The following is a 21,537-nucleotide window of genomic DNA, read 5'->3' as shown; positions in this document are numbered from 1 at the left end:
GGAGAAAATGCAGAAAACTCCTCAATTGGCAGATCACTCATGAGGAAAGCCCTCCTCCCCCCTGAAAATAATCACCATAGATTGCCAAGATTCAAGTTCCTAAAAGAAAATCTCTCTTTAAAACTACGGCTTGTGCCCTCTCCTAGCTCTCATTAGGAAGGATATGGGGAAGAGGAATATCTTCCATGGAGCACTTTGCGTGCTCTTTATGACACATCACATGAAGAAAATGCTGACATTTTGAACTTCTAGCATCCTCTCTAGGGATGCTTGCTGTGCTGTGTCCTCATGTTGAATCATGCTCAGCTTTTCTGGCTCTTCACCAAGACATTTTAAAAATATTAGTTAGTATAGGATAGCCAGACCTATAATGTAAATCTATTGTTTCTTCAGTTGGGTACCTGAGGCAGCAGCAGCTTCAGAGCCTTCTTCATTAACTTCTATGAATGACTTGTGAATTGCTTTAGCAAGGTAAAGCTCTTTGTTATCTGAGGGAGAAAAAGACACATTTGATGTGGGTCAGTAGTGAGAAGTGAAGCATTTTTTAAAGCTATTAGAAGAATACAAACACACAGGTTACTGGGATGGGTTCTCCTCCTGAACAGCCCCTCTAAATACACGTTTATCTTGTTTGTATTTGTATTCCTTTCCTTCTCTTTCCCCAGCACTTAAGAACTTCAAATCAAGATCAGAGCTCCAGCAAGGCAGGTGCTGTACAAACGGACTGAAGAGACAGTGCCCATCTCAAACAGCTTAAAAGAAGACAAAGCAAACTGAGACTTGGAGGAAAGCAATATGTTGTTATAACAGAACATTTGGCTTCAATGCAGACAAAAGCGTCACATGTTCCGTAAATCCATTTTCAGAATCGGGTCCTAATTTCTCACACCCATTTTCCTCTCATTCCTGCAGTTAAGGGAAAGATGTTTAAGGTCAAGGCATAATAACAACTCCAGAAGTTACCAAAGTCCAGCCATTGCCCAGTGATGCCAGTGGGAATTCTGTCATTCATTCCAGTATGATTGCAAACGGGTCTTCCAACAGCTCTATTTGGGTCTGAACCTGAAACTACTGGGAGTTTTGCTATTAAATTCCAAGGCTGTAGGATCAGAGCCAATGCACACGCACATGCGTGCACCGCCCTCCCCCCACCACCCAACCCTGAAAGAATGTATCATGTTGCAGAAGGCTCTAAAGAAATTACTAACTAGAAAAGTTAATCAATTTCCATTACGCTGGTAACTAAATTTATATAAAATTTATTTCCATACAGTCCAAATTAGAGCTGTCCAACTGGCAGATCATGAGGGATTAATGTATGGTCCCCATGCTCTCAACCCGCAGCCACTGTCCATTACTCCAGGCTCCCCAACTCTCCTCCACTGCTCCTTTCTGCCTTTGTCCCCCAAGACAGTGGAGCAGTACAGGGAGCTGAGGGTGAGTCCAAGGCCGCATGGGATGAAGGGGGAGGAATGGGGCTGCGTGCATGTGGGGATCACACTTGTGTAGGCTCGTGCAGGAGGGAATTGCATGTTGCTGGGAGGGGGTGCCCATTACAGCGGTGGGGAGTGCCTGCATGGGTGCAGCATTGGGTGAGGGGGAGCATCTGCAGTGTGGCTGGTGCATTCCACCCCCCTGGTATGTGGTCCCTGGAAGCTCAGAAGTGGGACAGCCCTGATCTACATGAAAATACATTGTACAAGATCAGGTTAGATATAAGAATATGTAACAGAGATGTAAAAGAAGAACAGTCATAACAGAGAAGTACATTGTGATGCAAAAATATAATAAAAGATGACAATCAATTTAAATACTTTTTTCCATTTCTGAAGCCTTCTCATGCAAATCCTTAGTACACACTACACTACCTGATCTCAGGCCAGTAACTGAACATGTTGAATAATAAATATATAAATAAAAGCTTGTAGGGACATTTTTCCGATTTGTCCTCCATATATTTCAGCCCTCGCTCATAACTCCATCTAACAGTTACAATATTAAATGATAGCATCTAAGGCAAAAAGATAGCTCTGGCTATCATGTAAACCCAACAGTACTCAATAAGTCAAGATAAACTGTGTTGGCTCAGAACTGAGCTAACTCTCAAAAGTTCAGCTGCTTAGCATCTCTCCCATAAGAGCTACAGCTGATTTCCTATGGGACTGTATGTGGCAAAATGTACAGTAGACTGCTCAACTACTGTACAGCTACTGGGATTCAATTCTAAGCTTTCAGAAATGCTGTTATCTTGAAACAAAGGAGGAAAATAGTCTCCACTGTGCTATTTTTAGTACATCTGTCATATAACATCTGCTTATCTTGTGGACTAAGCACAAAATTACTTTGTTTTTGTATCTGCCTAAGTTTTAATAGAGAGATCATCTGAAAGTATGTAATGTGTTCAAGCTTTAACATTTTGAACTCTACCAGTTATTTATCCCATGGCTTATTTATGCAGCTAATACTAAGGTCAACTGTAAAATATAGCTTTCCTGTAAAGCTACCATATATGTGAAGTTATTGAGACTGAAATTCAGCCCTCTCATAATTCCATTTTACTGCTTCAGATAATTCTCACTGTAGATATTATACATACAAACACTGGTAAATAGTAACAGAGATTTCCTTTATTAAGATAAAAAGGTTAACAGTATTCTGTTGAATTTATTTTTTTAATATACACACACACACATTTTATATTTATATATATTTGAATGTATATATAAACACACACAAATGATACAAAAATTAAAATTTATATATACTGCAGACAGAAGTGACTGTAGGTGATGCAGGGTCCCAGGGCAAATCAGCCTGTACGAGGCCCCTTTAACACTGTTGAGGGGTGGGGCTGTAGCTGCTCTATCTGGCTTTGCAGGGCCCCCCAAAATGCAGGGCTTGGAGCAGTCACCCCAATCCCCCTCCCCCCCACCCAAAGGATGGCCTTGACTGCAGAGGACCTGGGGGTTGCAGTGGACCATAGTGGAATATGAGCCAACAAATATGCCCTGTTGCAACCCCTCCCTCCCCAAGAGCATATTGCATTATATTAACAAGACTGACTCTTGCAAATCAAGAGAAATGATTCTTCCACTCTATTCAGCACTGCTAAAGAATGCTTGGGCTAGGGACAGATATTACACATAAGCCAGTTTAAGTGATCATCAACTGGTTTAAATCTGTAACGAACATAAGTTCAGTGCACATAAGCCAGTTTCAAAATGGCTGAAACTGGTTTAAGATAAACCTGGTAGAGTGTAGTATCAGACTTAACTGATTTGGGCCAAACTGGTTTATGCAATGTCTGTCCCAAGGCTGGGCTGCCTGCTCCAGAGAACAGGCCTGGCCCCACCCCCTGCTCCCTAGCCAGACCTCTGGCAGAGACTGCAGGCACAGCAGGGTCTGCCTGGCTTCCCTGTGCCGCCCCACCTTGCTCCTCAAGCAGGGAACCCCTCCTCCCATCTCCCACAGTACGGACCCCAGCCCCACAGACCCTAGGCATGTGGTATGCTAGCTAATGCTGAGAGGGGTGTGTGTGTGTGTGTGTGTGTGTGTGTGTGTGTGTGTGTGTGTGTGTGTGTGTGTGTGTGTGTGTGTGTGTGTGTGTGTGTGTGTGTGTGTGTGTGTGTGTGTGTGTGTGTGTGTGTGTGTGTGTGTGTGTGTGTGTGTGTACACACTATCTGAGTGCGCTCATTGCTCTTTTAAAACCCCTGAAATACTTATACTTAACAGTAGACAAGCTAAGAGATGACCATTCAGCCTAATCTGATATTTTAATTAAACTTCTTCATTTAAGGGACAGATCCCTGTGATTTTTTAATTAATTAATTTTTTTACAAAATGCTTGATCCTGCAAGACTAAGCAGCTCCTAGCTACCCTGGTATCTGTGGTGTTTCAGCATTCTGAAAGACTGGGTCCTTTGTCTATAACCCTGATTAATGCTCTGCTCCTAGAGTCTGATTTTGCAAACACTTAATGATCATACTTATTGCTGAGTGTTGTCCTGTAATGGGCCTGGTGCAGGAACAGGATCTTAAAACCATGACATAGTAAACTGAATCTATGGAAAATTGGGAATCAACATACAGACAGTCCTTGACTTACAACATTTCGAGTTACAACGTTTTGCACTTACAACGTTTATAAAGTGATACCCTGTTTCAACTTTACAATGCCAGTTTTAACTTACAACGCTTGATCTGATGCAATGCCATGCCAATGAACAAGTTTGCTGCATCACTTATCTCCCTGGAGAGCATCTGTCCAAACTTCCTTGGACACTTTCTTTAAGAAAGCAGATAAGATTCCAATAAAGCTTGCAGCCAAGACTCCTGAGAAGACTCCAGCCAAGAGCCCTTCATAAAGTCCAGCAAAGTCACCTCAAAGAAGTCCTTCCAAATCAATATGATTGCTATTTACAATATAAATATATTAATGTAGCTATATTACTCATCCATAATTGATGAAGTACAAAATTCTGGGGTATGTTTGGTGAAAATAGGGTATTAGGCCTTGGTTCAGGAACCAATCCCCCTTTATAACACTGCTTCTTATGAGAAAATTGGTTCTGAATTACAACATTTCGACTTAAGACGCAATTTTCAGGAACCAATTGTGTCATAAGTCCGAGGACTGCCTGTACTGCACTGCATCAGAGATCAGTGTTAATAGAGGCTAGCATCAAGAGCTTCTGAGCAGGATGCAACTTATGTCACAACTGACAAAATACCCATAAGGGAATAGGACTGTGAGAAACACTATCATTTCATTTTGATGTCCATTTTGCCATTTCAAAGGAACCGTGTTTCATTTTGTTGTTTCATTTTGAGGTACTGTCCTGTTTTGTTTCATCGAAATGGTTTCATTGTTTCAACGCGTTTTGCCCATAGGCAATAATGGGGAATCATACAAATGCCTAAAACTGTGTCATTTCTTGCCTCGTGGATCAAAATAGCGGGGATGGTAGCCCCTTCTGAGGGCATGAACCCTGTTTCAAGAAGATAGGTGCAGAGGTTTCTGGGAAACCTCAAAATCTTCAAAACACAACTCCTGACACTTGCCAGCAGCAGCAGCCTCCTCTTATCTGGTGCACAGGTCCGGGGACCCGCACCCCCAGGAGGAGTGGGGCTGTGCTGGACTTCTTCTGGGGGTGCGCACCCCCGGATCTGCACGTCAGCTGAGAGGAGGCTGCTGAGAGGAGGAGCTGAGAGGAGGAGCAGTCTTCTCCGGTGCTGGATGCAGTGCATGCCCAGTATGGACCGACGCTGAAGCCAAGTAAGACTGTCTTTGAAACTCGAACTGTTTCTAGACTTTATAAATGTTTTGAGTGCCCTCATTTTTCTTTGAAGCTGTTTCGAAGCCTTTTGTTTAGTTTTGATTTTGCTGTTTTGAGCTCAAAATGCATCGAAACAGCTTCTAAACAAAATACCTGGTGAAATTTCACACAGCCGCATAACGGAAGTGGTCGCTTAGCCACTCAGTTACCATCTGCCTTATACCATGAAGCATGAAGTTTTAAGCAGCCTTATACAAATAGTTTTAGGTCTTACCTAGTGTAACTATAGATAGTTTTCATTGTTCATATAAATGTCTAAAACATTTTCTGTTTCTATCAAGCTCGACCTCAAATGATATTTGCTGGCTATTGAAGTCAATATTACAGAAAGGTATTTCCTTTTTTCATTCTGTTCCCTTTCAGCTTCATTGGGTGTCTCTTTGTCCTTGTATTGTGAGAAAGAGTAAATACTTCGTCCTACTTTATCTTCTCTAGTCCATGCATTTTCTAATAAAATCTTATTCATCTTCACGCCAAATGAAAAAAAAATCTCAAGTCTTTTCAATCTCACTTTATGTGCAAGGGTAATCACTATCTCCACTGTGGTAATCAGTATGTGTCACCTGGCACCTCTTTATTTCTGCTACGCTACAATTTTTTTGGACATAGCGAGACTGTAATTGACCACAGTATTTAAAATTTGAATGTGTAATTTATGCAATAGTATTATTATATACATCAGTATTTTATATCCCACTGCATAATAAGCGGGTGTTTTAAAATTTGACGGTCTCACTGTGATGCTCAGGCCATTGTTCCAAGTGGCTATGGTTAATTTAGATTTTTCACTTTGAGATTTACAGAGGAGCCAAAGAGTTTTAGAGGCTACAATCCCATGAAAATTCAAACTTGCTTAGGCACATATAAAAGTTGCAGCTTTGTGCAAAATAATGCACTAGAATAATTTGAAGTATTCTTTCCAACATGCACGATGGTGAAAGAGGCAAACTTCACCTGTCATTATACTCAGTTCTGCACACTTCCTTAATTTATCACAATGTTGTTTCTAAGTTCCTCACTCTTCTCTGATTTTGTGCAACTATAAGCAAGTAGCATAGACTTCCCAGGCTCAGGCAAGCCCAAAGGAATGACATCTTTCTGAGCCACAACAACTTTAGGGACTTCTAATAAGGTTTTAAACCACCCATTAACTCCACATTTGACATACAAGGCCCAAAAGATTACTTCACTGAATGAAATGCAGGTCAGCTCTGGAGATAAAAGCAGCTGCCATTGTAGCAGTCCAATGCACTACGGATTACTTCAGGATAAAAATGAGGAATGTCAAACTTATTTGGAAGTATACAGGAAGTGTTTGTAAGACAGAACTTCTAAAGGATGGAGTCCAATGGCAAAAATGCCAAGCCTCATATGTATAGTTTACAAGAACAAACCCTTTATAAAAACCAGTATCCATGTTACCTCTTGTCTAATATCAATAGTTCTAGGGACAGACATTCAAAAAGCCTGAACTGATTCAATCTTTACAGGTTAGTCTAACCTACTTAAGCTGAATCAGCCTGTAACCAACCGCACAGACATCCCCTCTGGACTGAGAAAATGCCAGTACATGCTTGCAATGGCTCAGGCTAGAAGCTGGGGGGTGCTAAAGCAGCTTTCCCTTTCCTTCTACAGTGCTGAGCTGGGGCGGGGGGGTGGGGAGGGAGAGGGAGGAGGTAATGGCCAGGCCCCATGATGACCAGGATGCTTTGATTAGGGCGGGGGTCCCACCCCTTCTTGATAACAGAGCATTTATCAGCTGTTATAAGCATTTAGCACCCCACCAGAAAACAGTTTTGCTCATTAGTTCAAGCTCTTCTTAAAAGGTTTTTGCAAGGAAGGAATGGAGTCAGCAGGCTCATAGAAACTCCTTTTCTTTCTTGTGCAGAGGGGAAAGCCAAAGTAGAATATATCCTAAGCACACCACCAGTAGATAGGGACACTTCCTTCATTCTTCTATGTCACTTCCAGTGATAAAGACTTTTGGTTCAATAAGCCCATTATACCCAAGCCTTACATTTGCATTCATATCCTCTTCTTGACTTTGGCTAAGTACAAACATCTGGGGAGGTTAAATCAAGTTCAAAATGGCCACCTGATTTAAAATCAACTCATCCTGATGACAACTTTACACTTACAGACCCAGTCTCAGTGATGGGCAATCAGTCTAAACCCATAACTGTACAAAAGTTCCATGCACACAAACTTGTCTAAAAATTGCAGAACCCAGTTTAAGATGAACCTGGATCTATGTAGTATCAAATTAATTTAATTTAGGTCAAAACTGAGCATGGAACTTCTGTACACTTTCCTTTTGCAGCCCCAGGGCTGGGAAAACCCAGCCACTGGCCCCAGCCCCTAGCTGCTCTTTTCAACCCCCTTCGCCCCAACTAACCAGCCTTCTCAAATCCCATGCCACAAGGCGTTCTGGATGCAGCCACTTTTATCAGCATTCGTAGCTGCTGGAGCCGAGCAAGTAAGACCCCCAACCCCGCCGCTAGCCCCCCATTCTGACTTAACTGATATTGGGCAGCCATTTTGAATGAATTTAACCTCCCCCTACATCCTCCAAATGACTGTACTTAGCCTTCATGCTCTAGGCCAGTGGTCTCCAAACTTTTTAAATCGCGCACCCCATCAGTAAACATTTTTTGAGCACGCACCCCCAATATACTTCTATATAAATAGAAGTTCTAGTATTTTCTTCCCACACCCCAATGGAAGTTCTAAATATTTTCTTCCCGCACCCCAATGGATCATCTTGCGCACCCCCCTTTGGAGACCACTGCTCTAGGCATCCAAAAAAGTACAACTGACTAGTTAGGTCATTTTCATTTTCAAAATGAATGAAGGGGAAAAAAATAAAACAATCTAAATGGTGCATTGGCTGACACGTGATCACAAGCAGAACTCCACTGAAGTCAAATTCTGTGGCTGGTTACAGAATTAGAACCATTTCCTGGAAATTCAGAAGAGCTTTCCATTGTAACTTGCCAATGCAGAAGCAAAGGAGAAAAGAGGAAACTACATTTTTTCCCAATGGCTCAAGCATACTCCGCACACAGTTTAGAATATAACACTTACAATTTTTGTATAAAAGTTTTTTTTTAAGTCTTTTGTGGAATGAAGATTAAACATAAAAAAGTAACCTCTTATAGGAAAGGAAAGTAACCAGAATATTGTTGTTTACTCTGCCAAGCCAAAATTTCCAAGTAATTTAAAGATAGAAAAAAAGAAATATTTTTGAAGCTCTAATTGAATAAACTCTGAAGGACCTTTTCAACACCTTCTGGGATGTGTTCTTAATTCAGTAAAGCAAATTAGCATGCTACAACGCAACACATTTATCTTCCCTTACTTAATACTCTACATTACTCTATAAACAACTTAATCTTTAAATGGCCAAGACGTTAATGCACTCAAACAAAATAAGTATGTGGTTTTAAGCCCTTTCTTGGTTCTGTAAGGCAGAACTGCACAAAATATAAATCTTTAAACAAACCATTAATGTCATGGGCTGAATGCAAACAAATTCAGTCTATTTGCTGGCCTCTTGCTCACAGAGTTACTGTATTCAGGTCCTGGTGCTATACCACATCAGATAAAGGATCTGGTGTGCCTTGCAGCTGCCATGTATTAAATGCCATTTTAAAATTACCTTAGATACTTTCCTCATTTTGCTTCTACAGACTACTACTGTGGAATCAATGCTTTCACTGAATGTGGTCAAGAAATGGAAGATGTTCTTCTTGGAAACTTCAGAGAATTAAAGCAATTTTCAGTTGACAGGTTTCCAAAAAACTGGAAGAACTCTGTATTTATTCTTTTGCTTTTCTTTCTTCCCAACCTTTTTCATTTTACAATTAGATATATGAAAAGAGGATGGAGCGAAAAATGTGGAACTATCCCAACACAGATCAACGAAGGTAAATTTTAACATCTAGTTTGCTCAAAAGACGGAAGAGTTGAAAAAAAATTAAACTTTTTGTTGAAATATTCAGTTTTCTTTTTGTCCCCAAAATTTCAACCAGGCAGGACAATAGGGAAAGGATGCACCCAAATTACTCAAGAATTTTTCTGGCTAACTAAGCAATCCATAAAAGAAACTCTTCTCCCTTATAAATGCATGTAGCTACTTCACTTCTAGGATAGGGCTCTGAGGATGAAAGAGAGGGCAGAAGAGACTGCAAAGTCCCCTTTGGAAACGCAGGTCTTCAGAGCTGATGCAGACTATACAGTGTGAATGCAGGGGTCCAACATGTATTATTCACTAGGGTTTTTTCCCCCCCTGGGGAAACCTGGTAGCTCTGGTGTTAAGTACTGAGACACTTAATTTTTCACCTATGGGTTAATAGTGAAAACCCAGCACAGAACAACTGACATTTAGTAATTTATCGTTTGATAGCAGTTTATTGCTATAGCCCAGTTCCTAGTATGCACATCACACCGAAGTTTGATGTGTACTGTATATCAGTTTGTTAAACTAGTGCAGTGCACTGGGACAAGGGGGAGCTGTATAAATGTAAATTATACCTACACTATGGTCAGCCCTAATTGGAACTTTCTTTTCATTACAAAGCAAGGATTCAATAAGCCTGGGGACTAAACAAGTCTCTCTGCCTTAAGGTCAAGACTAGCTGTACATTAAAGAAAAGCTTGTGCTAGTATTGTCTGTTTCTGTTGTGCAAAAAAGAGGAATATTCTGAGAAAGAGAGGATAGTCCTCACTCTTTGCGACTGTCAATTCAACATGTTTCCAGGGCATTACAGTCTTTAGAAATCCAACTGGCTTTGGCTGGGTCCATTTGAAATGCATTTCTAAATGGTGCTTATGAAAACAAAGTGCTGACAACAGGTCTGAACCTGCATCAAATATGCTCATTTACCTTATTCATAAAACATTTCCTTTCCACTGATTCTAAATAGAAGGTATCTAGGGAAATGACTAATTGCACAATGCCTTAATGCTGTGGATGAATGGCCCCTAGGGATAAAAGATGACAATCCATTTGCGATCTGAATCCAGATTGCTAGAGGTAAAAAAAAAAACAAAACCCCCCCAAAAACAAATCCACTGAGTCACAGAGACTCAGCATTGTTCTTTACTGGGCCTCAACATTTCTTAGTGCTAGAGAGTTCCACAGCCTGAATAATAGCATGTTTTTTCCATACAAGTTCAATAGCCGTATCTCTGGTCACACAAGATTAAGAAGAATGATTCGTAAGACAAAAGGTGGCCTCTACTCAACCAGATTTGTTTTTATATCTTTTTTCTGTTTTTAGATCGGCTCTGAAAATACTCATGATACTGTTACAAATACAAAAAGTTAAACATTGTGAGAAATCTGCAATTCCCTCTTGGGTCAAAAAACCCAAGTGGTATTTTACTGGCAAGAGACAAACTTTGCAATCTCCTCACCAGATATTTCTGAGGCTTCATTCTGTAATGTGAAAGCCAAAAAAAAGGGGGCCGCTTACCAGACATTGCAGTGAAATCAGCACTTCTGCCAAATGCTTCTGTAACTCCAAGACTTTTCAAAACATCTTTCAGATCAATTTCCTGTTCTATTGTGAACCTAGGGAGAATACCAGAGTTGCAAAAGGGTGTAAACAGTATTTTTAGTAGCATGTTTAAAAGATTGGCTAGTGAGGGTTAAATAACAAAGTAGCAGATATAACAGCATGGTGACATGTTCCACAGAAATGTCTACAAATGCATGAAGTTCAGAGCCAGAATATTTTACTACTATTTTTATTTCAGAAACGCCCAGTATTTACTTCCACTACACACAATTCCTGCCCCGAAAATGCTAGTAGAATATTTTGATCAAGAAGATAGGATGACAATATATTACCTGAAAAAATGAGGTAATTATTATAGGTACATATAAAAGGTGTCACTGATTAAAACGTAGGGACTGAAATGGAGTGATTTGAAGGAGCACAAAAAATGAGTTGTTGGTAAAAAGAAACAGGAGAAGGAGAAACGTGATCAATTTTTATTTTAAGAAAATATATAAGATAAGAACAAAGAGTACTAGCAATATAAAAGTTAGTTCTGGTAGGGTCTCTGAAGAGGTTGGTGGCAAAACTGGAGTTTTATATATATGGGCCTGAATGCTAAACTGGGAAGTAGATGCCTATTCACATAAATGACACTTTGGGTTAAAAATCATGGGTATTATCCCAGTTTTCATCCAGACTTTTTTAATATACTGTAGCTGAATTGCTGACAGAATAAAAGGATATATAAATACCTGTGGAGTGAACTTTCTGGTGTATAAGGGATAGGCTACTGACTCATTGTAGTCAGAACCAATGCAATGGCTCATGCTATTACAGTAAACATAATTTGCTTCATTTCCAGAAGAAAAGACAGTCCTGAGCAGCTGGACTATTACAGTGAGACAGTTTATTAAAGAAATAATGAGGAGTAACCTTAGCTAGATTGCAAGTGTTACAGAGGTCTACTGACAGATGAGAAGGCATAATTTGAAATGTTTTCCGATAAAGACTCCCTGTAAAATGACCAGAACATTAATTATGAAGGATTTCAATTACATTAACAATAACTGGGATTATAATAGCTGTAGGATACAAAGAGAGAGCACACAGTCCAGCAGGTTTCATTATACAGTTTCTTCAACAAGCCATATGGTCAGAGACTGCAGCACATCTAGACTGCAGTTCTTGGTGAAAGTCTTGATCTGTTCTTGACCCAATTAAAAAAAAAAAATATTGTGTCACTGTTCCATTTCTTGTCATAGAAAGATTCTTTAATGATGAGACTTCTTTCATATTACATCACTTGTAATGCAACATTTGCCAGGCTTGGAGTGGCAGCAACCATATTATTGTTGCTGTGAGCAACGAGAAGTGTTGCACAGAATCCTGATCTAACATAAAGCAGCTGATGAAGTGTGGAGATGCTATCACTGCATGTCAGTGTATGTGCAAACACCAGCAGCTTAAAAAATAATCAAGAGAGCGAAGAATGAGAAGATAAAGGTCAATTGGATTTTCCCCATTGTCAAGAACATCTAACAGGAGGAGGAAATGGAAGACATGATCCACATTCATGTAAGAAAAACGTAGGAGGTGGAAAAAAATAGCAAACAGTGAAAAAAGAAGCTGAAGTAGAGCTGCAGAACAGATATTAGAGATCTTCACTAGGGAAGAATTTGTCTAAATGAAAATAAGATTTGTGAGCATAGTAGAGAGCAGCTACAAATTACTGGTGACAACAAAGGCATTAAAGTCAGGACCAGACAACCTACAGGCTATTCAAGTTTCCTGAGATGAAAAGAGGGGAAGCAGTCATGCTCAAGAGTGTATTTGTTCTGTCAGGATACCAGAGCACTGGAAAGCAACTAATACAATGTCATTATGGGGAAGCTCTCCTGAAGTGCTCTGGGAAATTTCACACCAGCCAAGGCAGGGAGTCTGTCCAAAGGTTGCACACCCTTAGTGAATGAAATAAAGTAAAGCCATGTTCTGGGTGTTTGTATAGGAAGGAAAAAATGCCCAATCTGGGGCAAGCCCTCATACTAATGTAGTCCTTTGCTGGGGATCAAATCCTCAAATCTGAATTTATTCAGATCTGTCAGTCAGTTGGCCAAATACTGTTTCCAGTTACTCCAACATAAATCAATGGGACCTTTAAGAGTGAGTTAAATAGTGATTTGATCCTTGATGGGAATCTTAACTGAGCTTTAAACAGCGCAGAGGGACTTGTAATGGCAGATTATATTGGGGTGAACATGCAGGGGATTGCTGCTGGCCATATTACAACTGAGCTAAATTTAAATGCAGAGCCAAAGCCTGGTCCCTCACACAGATGCAGAGTGAATAGTATTATTTGATATTATGTAATGTATTTAAATATGCATTGGGTAGGGCAAGGGTTAATTTTTAAAAGGAATAACACTATTCTAAAAGTTGCCTACTAAAACCTTATGCCACTAGTGTCAAATCACTCAATGACTACCACATGCAGTAGAGCAGGGTTTGGCAAAATATGGCCTGCAGACTGGATTGGAGGGGCTCTGTCCAGCCTGCGATGGGTCCTTTGGTCCCACACGGCCCAGGCACCACCCAGCCGTGGGGTCTCCCGTCGTCTTCTGGGCATGCGGCAGGGCTAGAGCAGCTCTGCTGCTAGTCTACCTTTCTAGGCAGCCCAGGCAGTGGCTGGGGCTTCTTCCAGTTGCTATGACTGCTGGTCTTAGCCCTGCGGTACTGGCGGGGACGCGCATGCACAGCCCCGACCTGCCCCATGCCTGTTCTGGACTCGCCCGCCCAGGCTGAGCAACAGCAATGGAACAAGCAGCAGCTGCTAGGCAGAAACTGTTGCTTAGTATGGGGGAAAAGTGGCCCCTCGTCCTTGCTGCTGCCAGACCCTTCTTGCTGCAGCTGCCTGGATCCCGTGCCTGGGCTGCCCTGCAGCTTCTCTGCGCTGCCACTGCTGCCCTGTTGGGCAGCCTGGAAATGGTGGTGGAGATGCATGGCAGCTCTGTGCGGGCTCCAGGTAGCTGCAGCAAGAAGTGCCCAAAGTGCCCCGCAAGGCCGAGGGGGAGGGGCTACTCCCCCCCCCTCAGGCTGAGCAGCAGTTTCTGCCTGGCCATTGCCACTGCTGCTGCTCAGCAAGGGCGGGCGAATCTGGAGCAGGTGCGGGGTGAGTCAGGGCTGTGTGGTCAGGTTCCCATCAGTACCACAGGGCTGGGGCCAGCAGTGGTGGCAGCCCCAAGGAGCTGCTGCCACTTGGGCTGCCTAGAAAGGGACAGCTGTGGAGCTGCACAAGCCCTGCTGTGTGCCCAGTAGGCATCCGGATGTACCACAGGAGGACAGAGGACCAGGCATGGGGCTGGCTGGGATCAGGGCTGAGTGGAGGTTCTGGCTGGTCTCAGGGTGAGTCTGGAGCAGACGTGGGGTGGGCAGGGCAGGGCAGGGCATGGCTGCACACTGTTGGCCGTGGTGGGGAGGCACTGCAGGGTGTGAGTGCTCCAAGGCAGCGGTTGACCAGCTCAGTGTGGCACACGAGGAGGAGGCTCCCATGCACGCCTCATCATACCCCCCCCACAATCACATACCCCAAAAACACTGCACCCACCCACACCCCCACAAACTGCACCTCTCCCCACATGCACTCCCCCACATACACACCCACAAGCTTCTGGGGGGGAGCCTGCTCACTGCTACGTGCACCCCCATGCCCTCAGCCCCTCTCCCCCTCCACACACATCCCCCCCAAACTTCCCCCACAAACCCTCCATACCTACCCACCCACATCCACACCCCCCATACTCACCCACCCATACCTCCCACCCCCCACAGTATACAAGAGTAAGACTTTATTTTGAGATATTAGGCAGTCACCTCTATATACATGATGCAAACACACACAGAAATCAAGAAAAATATTTTTTTAAAATAAAATTAAAATATGTTATTTCGGATGTTTGATTTTTAGTACACAATTTTGTTTTTGTTTTTTCCAGTTCCAAGATGGCAAACCCCCTTCCCAAAAGGAGTACTTCTGGGGGTAAGGGGAAAAGCTTCTGGTGGCAAAGGCAGGATTTCTGGTCCCAAGATGGTGACTGGGGGGCGGGGCACCAGTCAAGGGGCAGGGCTACCTTTGTAGCCTTCAACAACCACCAAAACCAGTTAAGTGGCCCTCCAGCTGAAATAATTGCCTGCCCCTGCAGTAGAGTCTAATACAGTAAATGTAACTATGCATTTTACTTTTCAAGTAAGTTTCAAAGTTAAGGAAATTAAACCGAATAAATAATGGTGCAGTTCTCTCTTTAAGTTAGTGTTAAAGGGAATACATTCATATATTTAGGTGCAGGAGGGGGGCATTTTAATTACAGTAGTTCCCAGAGAGTTAGTCTAATTAAAACGCTGCTGTGTCACATGTATTAAGCCCCTGTGTTTTTAAAAAATGGCTGCACAATGCTTTAACTAAAGGTCTTTTGAAGAGTACTGGGATTAAATGACCCCAGCAAGGTGATTGTCTAGCTTTGTCTTAAATACTCCAAGGGCAGGAGCCAGCACCACTTCGCTTGGAAGTTGGTTCCAGATCCTAGCTGCCCTGACAGTGAAGTAGCACCTCCTGATGTCTAATTTGAATTTACCCTCTGCCAGGTTCTGACCGTTATTTCTAGTCACTCCTGGTAGTGCTTGGGGGAACAGGAACTTCCCCAATGCCTGCTGGTCCCCTCTGACTAGCTTGTAACAGGCCACTAGTTCCCCCCTCAGCCCTCTCTTGTAGAGGCTGAACAGGTTCAGGTCCCGTAGCCTCTCCTCATAGGGCCTGCCCTGATCATGCAAGTGGCCCTCCTCTGGACCCTATCTATGTTGTCCACATCCCTCTCAAAGTGCGACACCCAGAACTGGACGCAGTACTCTAGCTGTGGCCTGACCAGTGCCTCATAGAAAGGGAGTATCACTTTCTTAGACCTGCTTGAGATGCTTCTGTGGATGCATGACAACGTACAGTTGGCCTTCCTGACTGCATCCCCCCACTGCCGGTCCATGTTCATCTTGGCATCAATGATGACCCCAAGATCCTTTTCCGCCTCTGCACTGACAAGAAGGGAGTTCCCTAGCTTGTAGGTATGGTGCTGGTTTTTCCTCCCCAGGTGCATCACCTTGCACTTGTCAGTGTTGAATCCCATCCTATTCTCGTCCACCCACCCCTGTAACCTGTCTAGGTCCGACTGTAGCCTATTCCTTCCTTCTAGCATGCCCACATCCCCCCACATCTTAGTGTCATCAGCAATTTTGAACAGCGTGCTTTTTACCCCCTTGTTCAAGTCACTGATGAAGATGTTGAACAGCGCAGGCCCGAGGACCGAGCCCTGGGGGACCCCACTGCCCACGTCCCTCCAGGTCGAATAAGACCCATCCACTATCACTCTCTGGGTGCGGCCCTCCAGCCAGTTGGCGACCCGTTTGACTGTGCAGGTGTCGACCATTTGATGAGCTTTAGTTAAAGTGCCCCAGTAGCCATTTTTAAACCCACAGGGGCTTATACACATGATGGTGTGGCAATGCTAGAGAACTTTAACTAGAACACAGAACAGACTTGAGTAATCATGTCTGGTTTGACGTGTTCTTATTAGAACATGGCAGAACACGTGTATTGGCACCCAAAGATTCCATGAGACTTGCAAAACATATCAGCTATTAATCAACAAATGCATCAGTAAAAGTGAGGAGTCATAGGGTAGGAACCCGATGGGGGATAGTGGTTTGAAAAGCAACCTGAAGATCACAAATAAAATATAACTGTGTGATAATACTTTTTTATTGTTTTTTTTTAAAACTTCAGGGAGATTACTATGAGATAAAAATGGAACTTAAATAGGTTTAAATCTCTAGACTACTATACAGCAAACAATAAGCTTAGCAGATAAGTAATGAATAATAAGCCAGACAACAGAGAACCTGTAGAGAAGAGATGATACATGAAATGATGCTTTTGTATACTAAGCAGGGAAGAGGTTTGGGAATCATTTTCAAAAAAGTCCCTAAAACCCAGGGGAGAATTTTCAGTTGAAATGAAAAACAAACAAAGTCATCTATTGTGTTATGGAATCAGATCTATACAGAAGATAATATTGACTCCATGTCAGACATAGTTTTTACCTCAGTCAAACAGGCAGGACAAATATTAATAAGTTGGTGGATGGATGAAGTTTACCAGAATTTCCACAGGAATACTTTCCTACTTCATAATCAGATATGGACCTAGATCAGGGTGGGCAAAATAAGGCCTGGGGGCCAGATCTGGCCCACTAAGGGATTCTGTCCAGCTTGTGGCAGGTCCCTCCATCCTGCCCAGCTCAGGCACAATGGGGAGGCCGGTCCCACCACCCTCAGGCACACAGCCAGGCCTGGGTAGCCCAGTGGCAGTTCCTTCTGGCAGCCACCACCATTGGACCTGGCCCCACTGCCCAGACACCCTGGCCCATCTGCCCTGAACCAACTGCCAGGGGTGGATCCTGCACGGGCCGGGCATGTGGGTAGGTAGATGGGATGGGGCCGTGGGCAGCCAGGAAGCAGTGTTTGGGAGTGGGACTGGTGGCTGAGGCTGGGACTGTGGGATGATGACAATGTGGGGCTGGGGCCAGAGCCATGATCCATCGCTGACATGGTCTTGTGATGGGTACGGTTCTGTGCACAGGATTGTGCAGGGAGCGGATCATGGCTCTGCCTTGGGACCCAGCCCCACACTGTCACTGCCCCAAGTTCCCAGTCCTGGCCCCAGACAACTTCCTGCCTTCCCACGGCCCCATCCTGTCCACCTGGCCATGCATCCTGCCCACTTGAGTCCTGGCCATTTTCCATGAAGACCCTGGGATTGATGGGTGGTGACAGCACGAGGCTGGGGCCCAAGGCAGAACTATGATGCACTCCCTGCACACCCCGCCTGCTGAACCTGTGTCCATTGCAGGGGTGTGCAGGCAGTAGATCACAGGTCTGCCCCAGGCCCCTGGCCCAGGCTTCACCACCTCATGATCCTAACCACACCTGCTTGTCTTGATTTCTTCCTCTATCATGTGCATAATGTGGTTGTTACTGAGCAGGTAAACTAAGCAGCCACACCCATTCTTTCAGAAGCTCCCAGACCTTCTACCTCCTGGACCCATAGGCAAGAGGAGACACGCTGGTACTTCAAAAGTTAAAAATAGAGCAAATCAATTTCAAAACTCATCAGACAACCGTCAGTCACTGAAGAACTATAGTTTCTTAGCAGTATTTGAAGGATACTTTGATTTAAATGTGAAATTAGGTAGGGAGTACAGGGCAGGGAGTGGAAAGCAGAGCTGCAGACCATGCAGGGCTCAAGAGGATCACAGCAGCACTCAGGGAGGGTGCAGAGCTTAATTTGTGGCATGCCTGCCAGAAAGGTTCATACTCACTGGGTTCGAACGTGGCTTCAGATGCTAAGTCCCTGCATGCATTTCACTCCTTAGCTCCTTTTGTTTGCTTAGCTTTCCCCTTCCTCTTTTTAAAATTTTCAGTAAAAACTTAAGTGTGAAACCCTGATGCATTCTATCCATGGCCTGAGATGAAGAGAATAGTATAAGAATAAAAACCAAACTCTTCTGTATTGTTATAAGGCTTGTTTACATAGCCAAGTCAGTGCCCAGTTTGTTAGGGTATGAATTAAAACTCACTAGCTATTCCAGTCTAACTTCACACTATGACAGAAGGCTACTTCACCCAAAGGCATTCCTAGTGCATACTAGAAGTGATCATACCAGGAAATAGGGCTGCCCTAGTTTACTATGTGCTAAGCTCCCTGCATAGACAAGCCTGAAGACATAAAGAAATGGAAGATGGACATGAAAAGATGGGTGTGAATGAAATCTTGTTTGCATGCAACACTTTTGGAAAAATTGTTATTTATTTTGTTTCATTCATCTATGATTAATTAGGTGATTCCCCAAGGGTGCATTTCAAGGGTGGAGTGACTTAGATGTGGATTGAATTCACAAGTTTAAAGAAAAGCAGTAATGTTTATTGCCCTAAATTAGAGAAGAAACTGAAAAATCTATGTTCCTAATTGGTCCCACCACATTTTTACGCAGAGATTAGGAGGGTAGGAGTGGGGAGAGTGGGGGAAGAGGAAACCTAAGCAAACTAAGCAAAGGAGTTACTGGGTTAAATGCACGGGTGATCTGCTCCTCTGCTTTCTGTTCCTTGCCCTGTACTCCCTACCCAATCTGCCGCTCTCCTTTCTGCTCCCTGCCCTTTTTGTCACCATACTGTCTATCCCCAGCCTAATCTGCCACATGCCACACATGGAAGCTGCCTGTGCCACTTGTGGCACATGTACCACAGGTAGGCCTCCCCTGTTCTAAACTTGTCAGTGGGGATTCTGGTTTCCTCTAATTTAAAAAAATCCCCAATTTTTGGTTAAAAAAGGAACCCCAAATTCGCAATTTTCCGTGATTAAAATGAAACACCAATATGTTCATATTAGTGATGTTTCATTTAAATCATGGAAAAATGTGGATTTGGGGTTACTTTTAACTGAAAATTAGGGATTTTTTTGAAAATCACAGAAAACCAGGATCCCTGCTTATCAGGGAGCCTAAATTATAATACAGCCAGTTGAGAAACACAGATATGTTAACCTGAATTTCAACTGTGGTTTTCAGCAGCATTAAATTGAGGAAACGTGATGGGGGGACAAAACATATATGCTTATTTTGCCCGTGAGGATCTGAAAACAGTCCTTCCTCCAGTCTTTCAGCCTCTGTGCGGTAAATAGGGAATGCTACAATATTTCACTCAGAGGCATACACAGCTTCCTACATCTCCTTTACAATCAGGTCCCATCAACAAGACCTGATACATGCAGCACAGGGAGCAGCCCCAGGAAATAAAAGACAAAGGTGGAAACTTCCTGCTTTTTGTGGAGGAGGAAGGAAGAGCAACAATTTGTAGCATATTAAACTTCCAATGGTTATGAGCAGTTTGAACCATATTTTAAAGTACAGCAAATAAATAAAAAAAAACAGTCATTTTGCAAGTTCAGGAATACTTAAACAATCCCTTTGAGGAGCTCCTCAGACTGTCCCACTGTTATTAGCCAGTAGTTCTGCCCTTTTATTTTCTTCAAATAAATTATATTTGGAAGACAATTTTGCAAATTAGTTTCATGGTCTGTTTCACTTCTGCACAAAAGTGGATTAAAATGTTGATCACTTTAGCCTGGGTTAAGCTGGAAACAATGATTTGAAAATGAAAATGAGAAAGTATAATTTAACAATTCTGTACGATTCTCCCCTTTGCTCTTAAGAAGAGCAATACACAATTTCATTTGCACACTGATAGCACAGACAGAAATTGGAAAGTTGTGATTAACTCTGATTTGGCTAGTCATTGCGGCCCTATTACAAATGTATAAGTTTAAAAATGTTCACTTTATAATTGGATAGCATCTTTCAGGGTATGAAAATGTAATTTTATTCCTTTGCTGCTTTCATTTTCTCAGTGGACAGAGCCTGCAGGCCACATTTCATAACATGCCTTTCTGAGTCAGAGCATAAAATATTTATGAAGTGTTTATTTAGTGCATTGATAAAATCCTGCAGATCACCTCTGAATCCTAATGGAAATCTAGCTTCTGGATGTGCACAATTAAGCTCTGGAATTTAATAAGGGAATTACAGTATCAGTGTATTGCATTTCAAGCTTACTCTCATTATCTCTCATAATCTGAAAAGAGAGATAAATGACATTATTTTATCATTTTCACTATGCTTAATTCATTAAATGTTTACAAAGGGCTTTGAGGTCATGCAGTGAACAGAGTGAAGTAAAGTTACTTTGAAAATGCCTGTGTTTTTCAACTGTTCGGGACTAGCTACACAACCTGACTGGGCATGAAGACATAGACCAAGGTGTGCATGTGTGGGGTGAGGGGCTAGCCAGAGGAAGAGGAGTGGTAGGAATAAAGAAAACTGTATAACTTGCAGGGCTGGATTAAATACTAGGTATTATAATCCTTCCCTAGGCCACCGGCTCCTAGAATCATGCCATTAAAGAAAGTCTTCATTTTCAGTAATATTTCCACTGTGCTTTCTTTGCCCAAAATGGGCTTAAGTTTACTAAAGAAAACTGGGGGGAAAACCTGGACATGTTAGTATGTAATTAAGGGAGCAACTGACTCGGAGTCTGCCAGTTAAACAGTGAGAGGGGCAGAATGCCCCAAGTTTTCCAAAGGGGCACTGATGTCAAGGCACTTTCCTGTCCTGACAACCCCTCTCTGGCAGATAACTGTGTATACAGCAGGCAAAGAACATACTCAAGTTCAACAGATGCTCTGACTGCTGTGATGGTTTCTGATCAGCGTCCTTTTTTCTCTAAAATGGAGGCTGCGTGCAAGAAGAGGTGGGACTTCCTATCACTCCTGAGAGCGGAGGAAATAAAGTGTCAAGCTGACTCAAGCTGCTGCCCCGGCTTCTCTGGCTAGGGTTCCCAAGCAGCATCACTGAAAACAGGGATGGCACCAAGACTTGATGTAGAACCCTGAGGGTGGCCTTGTGGTGTAGGGTGCCTTAATCCAGCCCTATAATTTTGGATTTGGCCTGCAATCACAAATATGCTCTTATACTAGCTACAGGTATTTTCATGAAAATGGCCTATACACTGGAGTGAATTTGGTCAGCAGCATTTTATTTGTTTAA

At 42.8% G+C, this 21,537-nt stretch overlaps 1 protein-coding gene across 2 annotated transcripts in view; it reads right to left on the bottom strand.

Annotated features, from left to right (window-relative positions):
• SERPINI1 (serpin family I member 1) overlaps nucleotides 1–21,537 on the bottom strand; it is an 88,799-nt gene that overhangs the window by 5,029 nt on the left and 62,233 nt on the right. For both annotated transcript variants that reach the window (XM_090052948.1, XM_090052949.1), the window contains 2 exons: nucleotides 10,814–10,911; nucleotides 402–488 (listed from right to left, as the gene is read on the bottom strand). In XM_090052948.1, the coding sequence (XP_089909074.1) occupies nucleotides 402–488; nucleotides 10,814–10,911 (185 nt within the window). The remainder of the gene's footprint in view (nucleotides 1–401; nucleotides 489–10,813; nucleotides 10,912–21,537) is intronic.

Source organism: Crocodylus siamensis, chromosome 6, assembly GCF_052110815.1.
Source record: "Crocodylus siamensis isolate JL-2025a chromosome 6, ASM5211081v1, whole genome shotgun sequence".
Taxonomy (NCBI): Eukaryota; Metazoa; Chordata; order Crocodylia; family Crocodylidae; genus Crocodylus; species Crocodylus siamensis.
The sequence above is the reverse complement of the archived record's forward strand: the minus strand, read 5'-3'. Positions and strand labels throughout refer to the sequence as shown.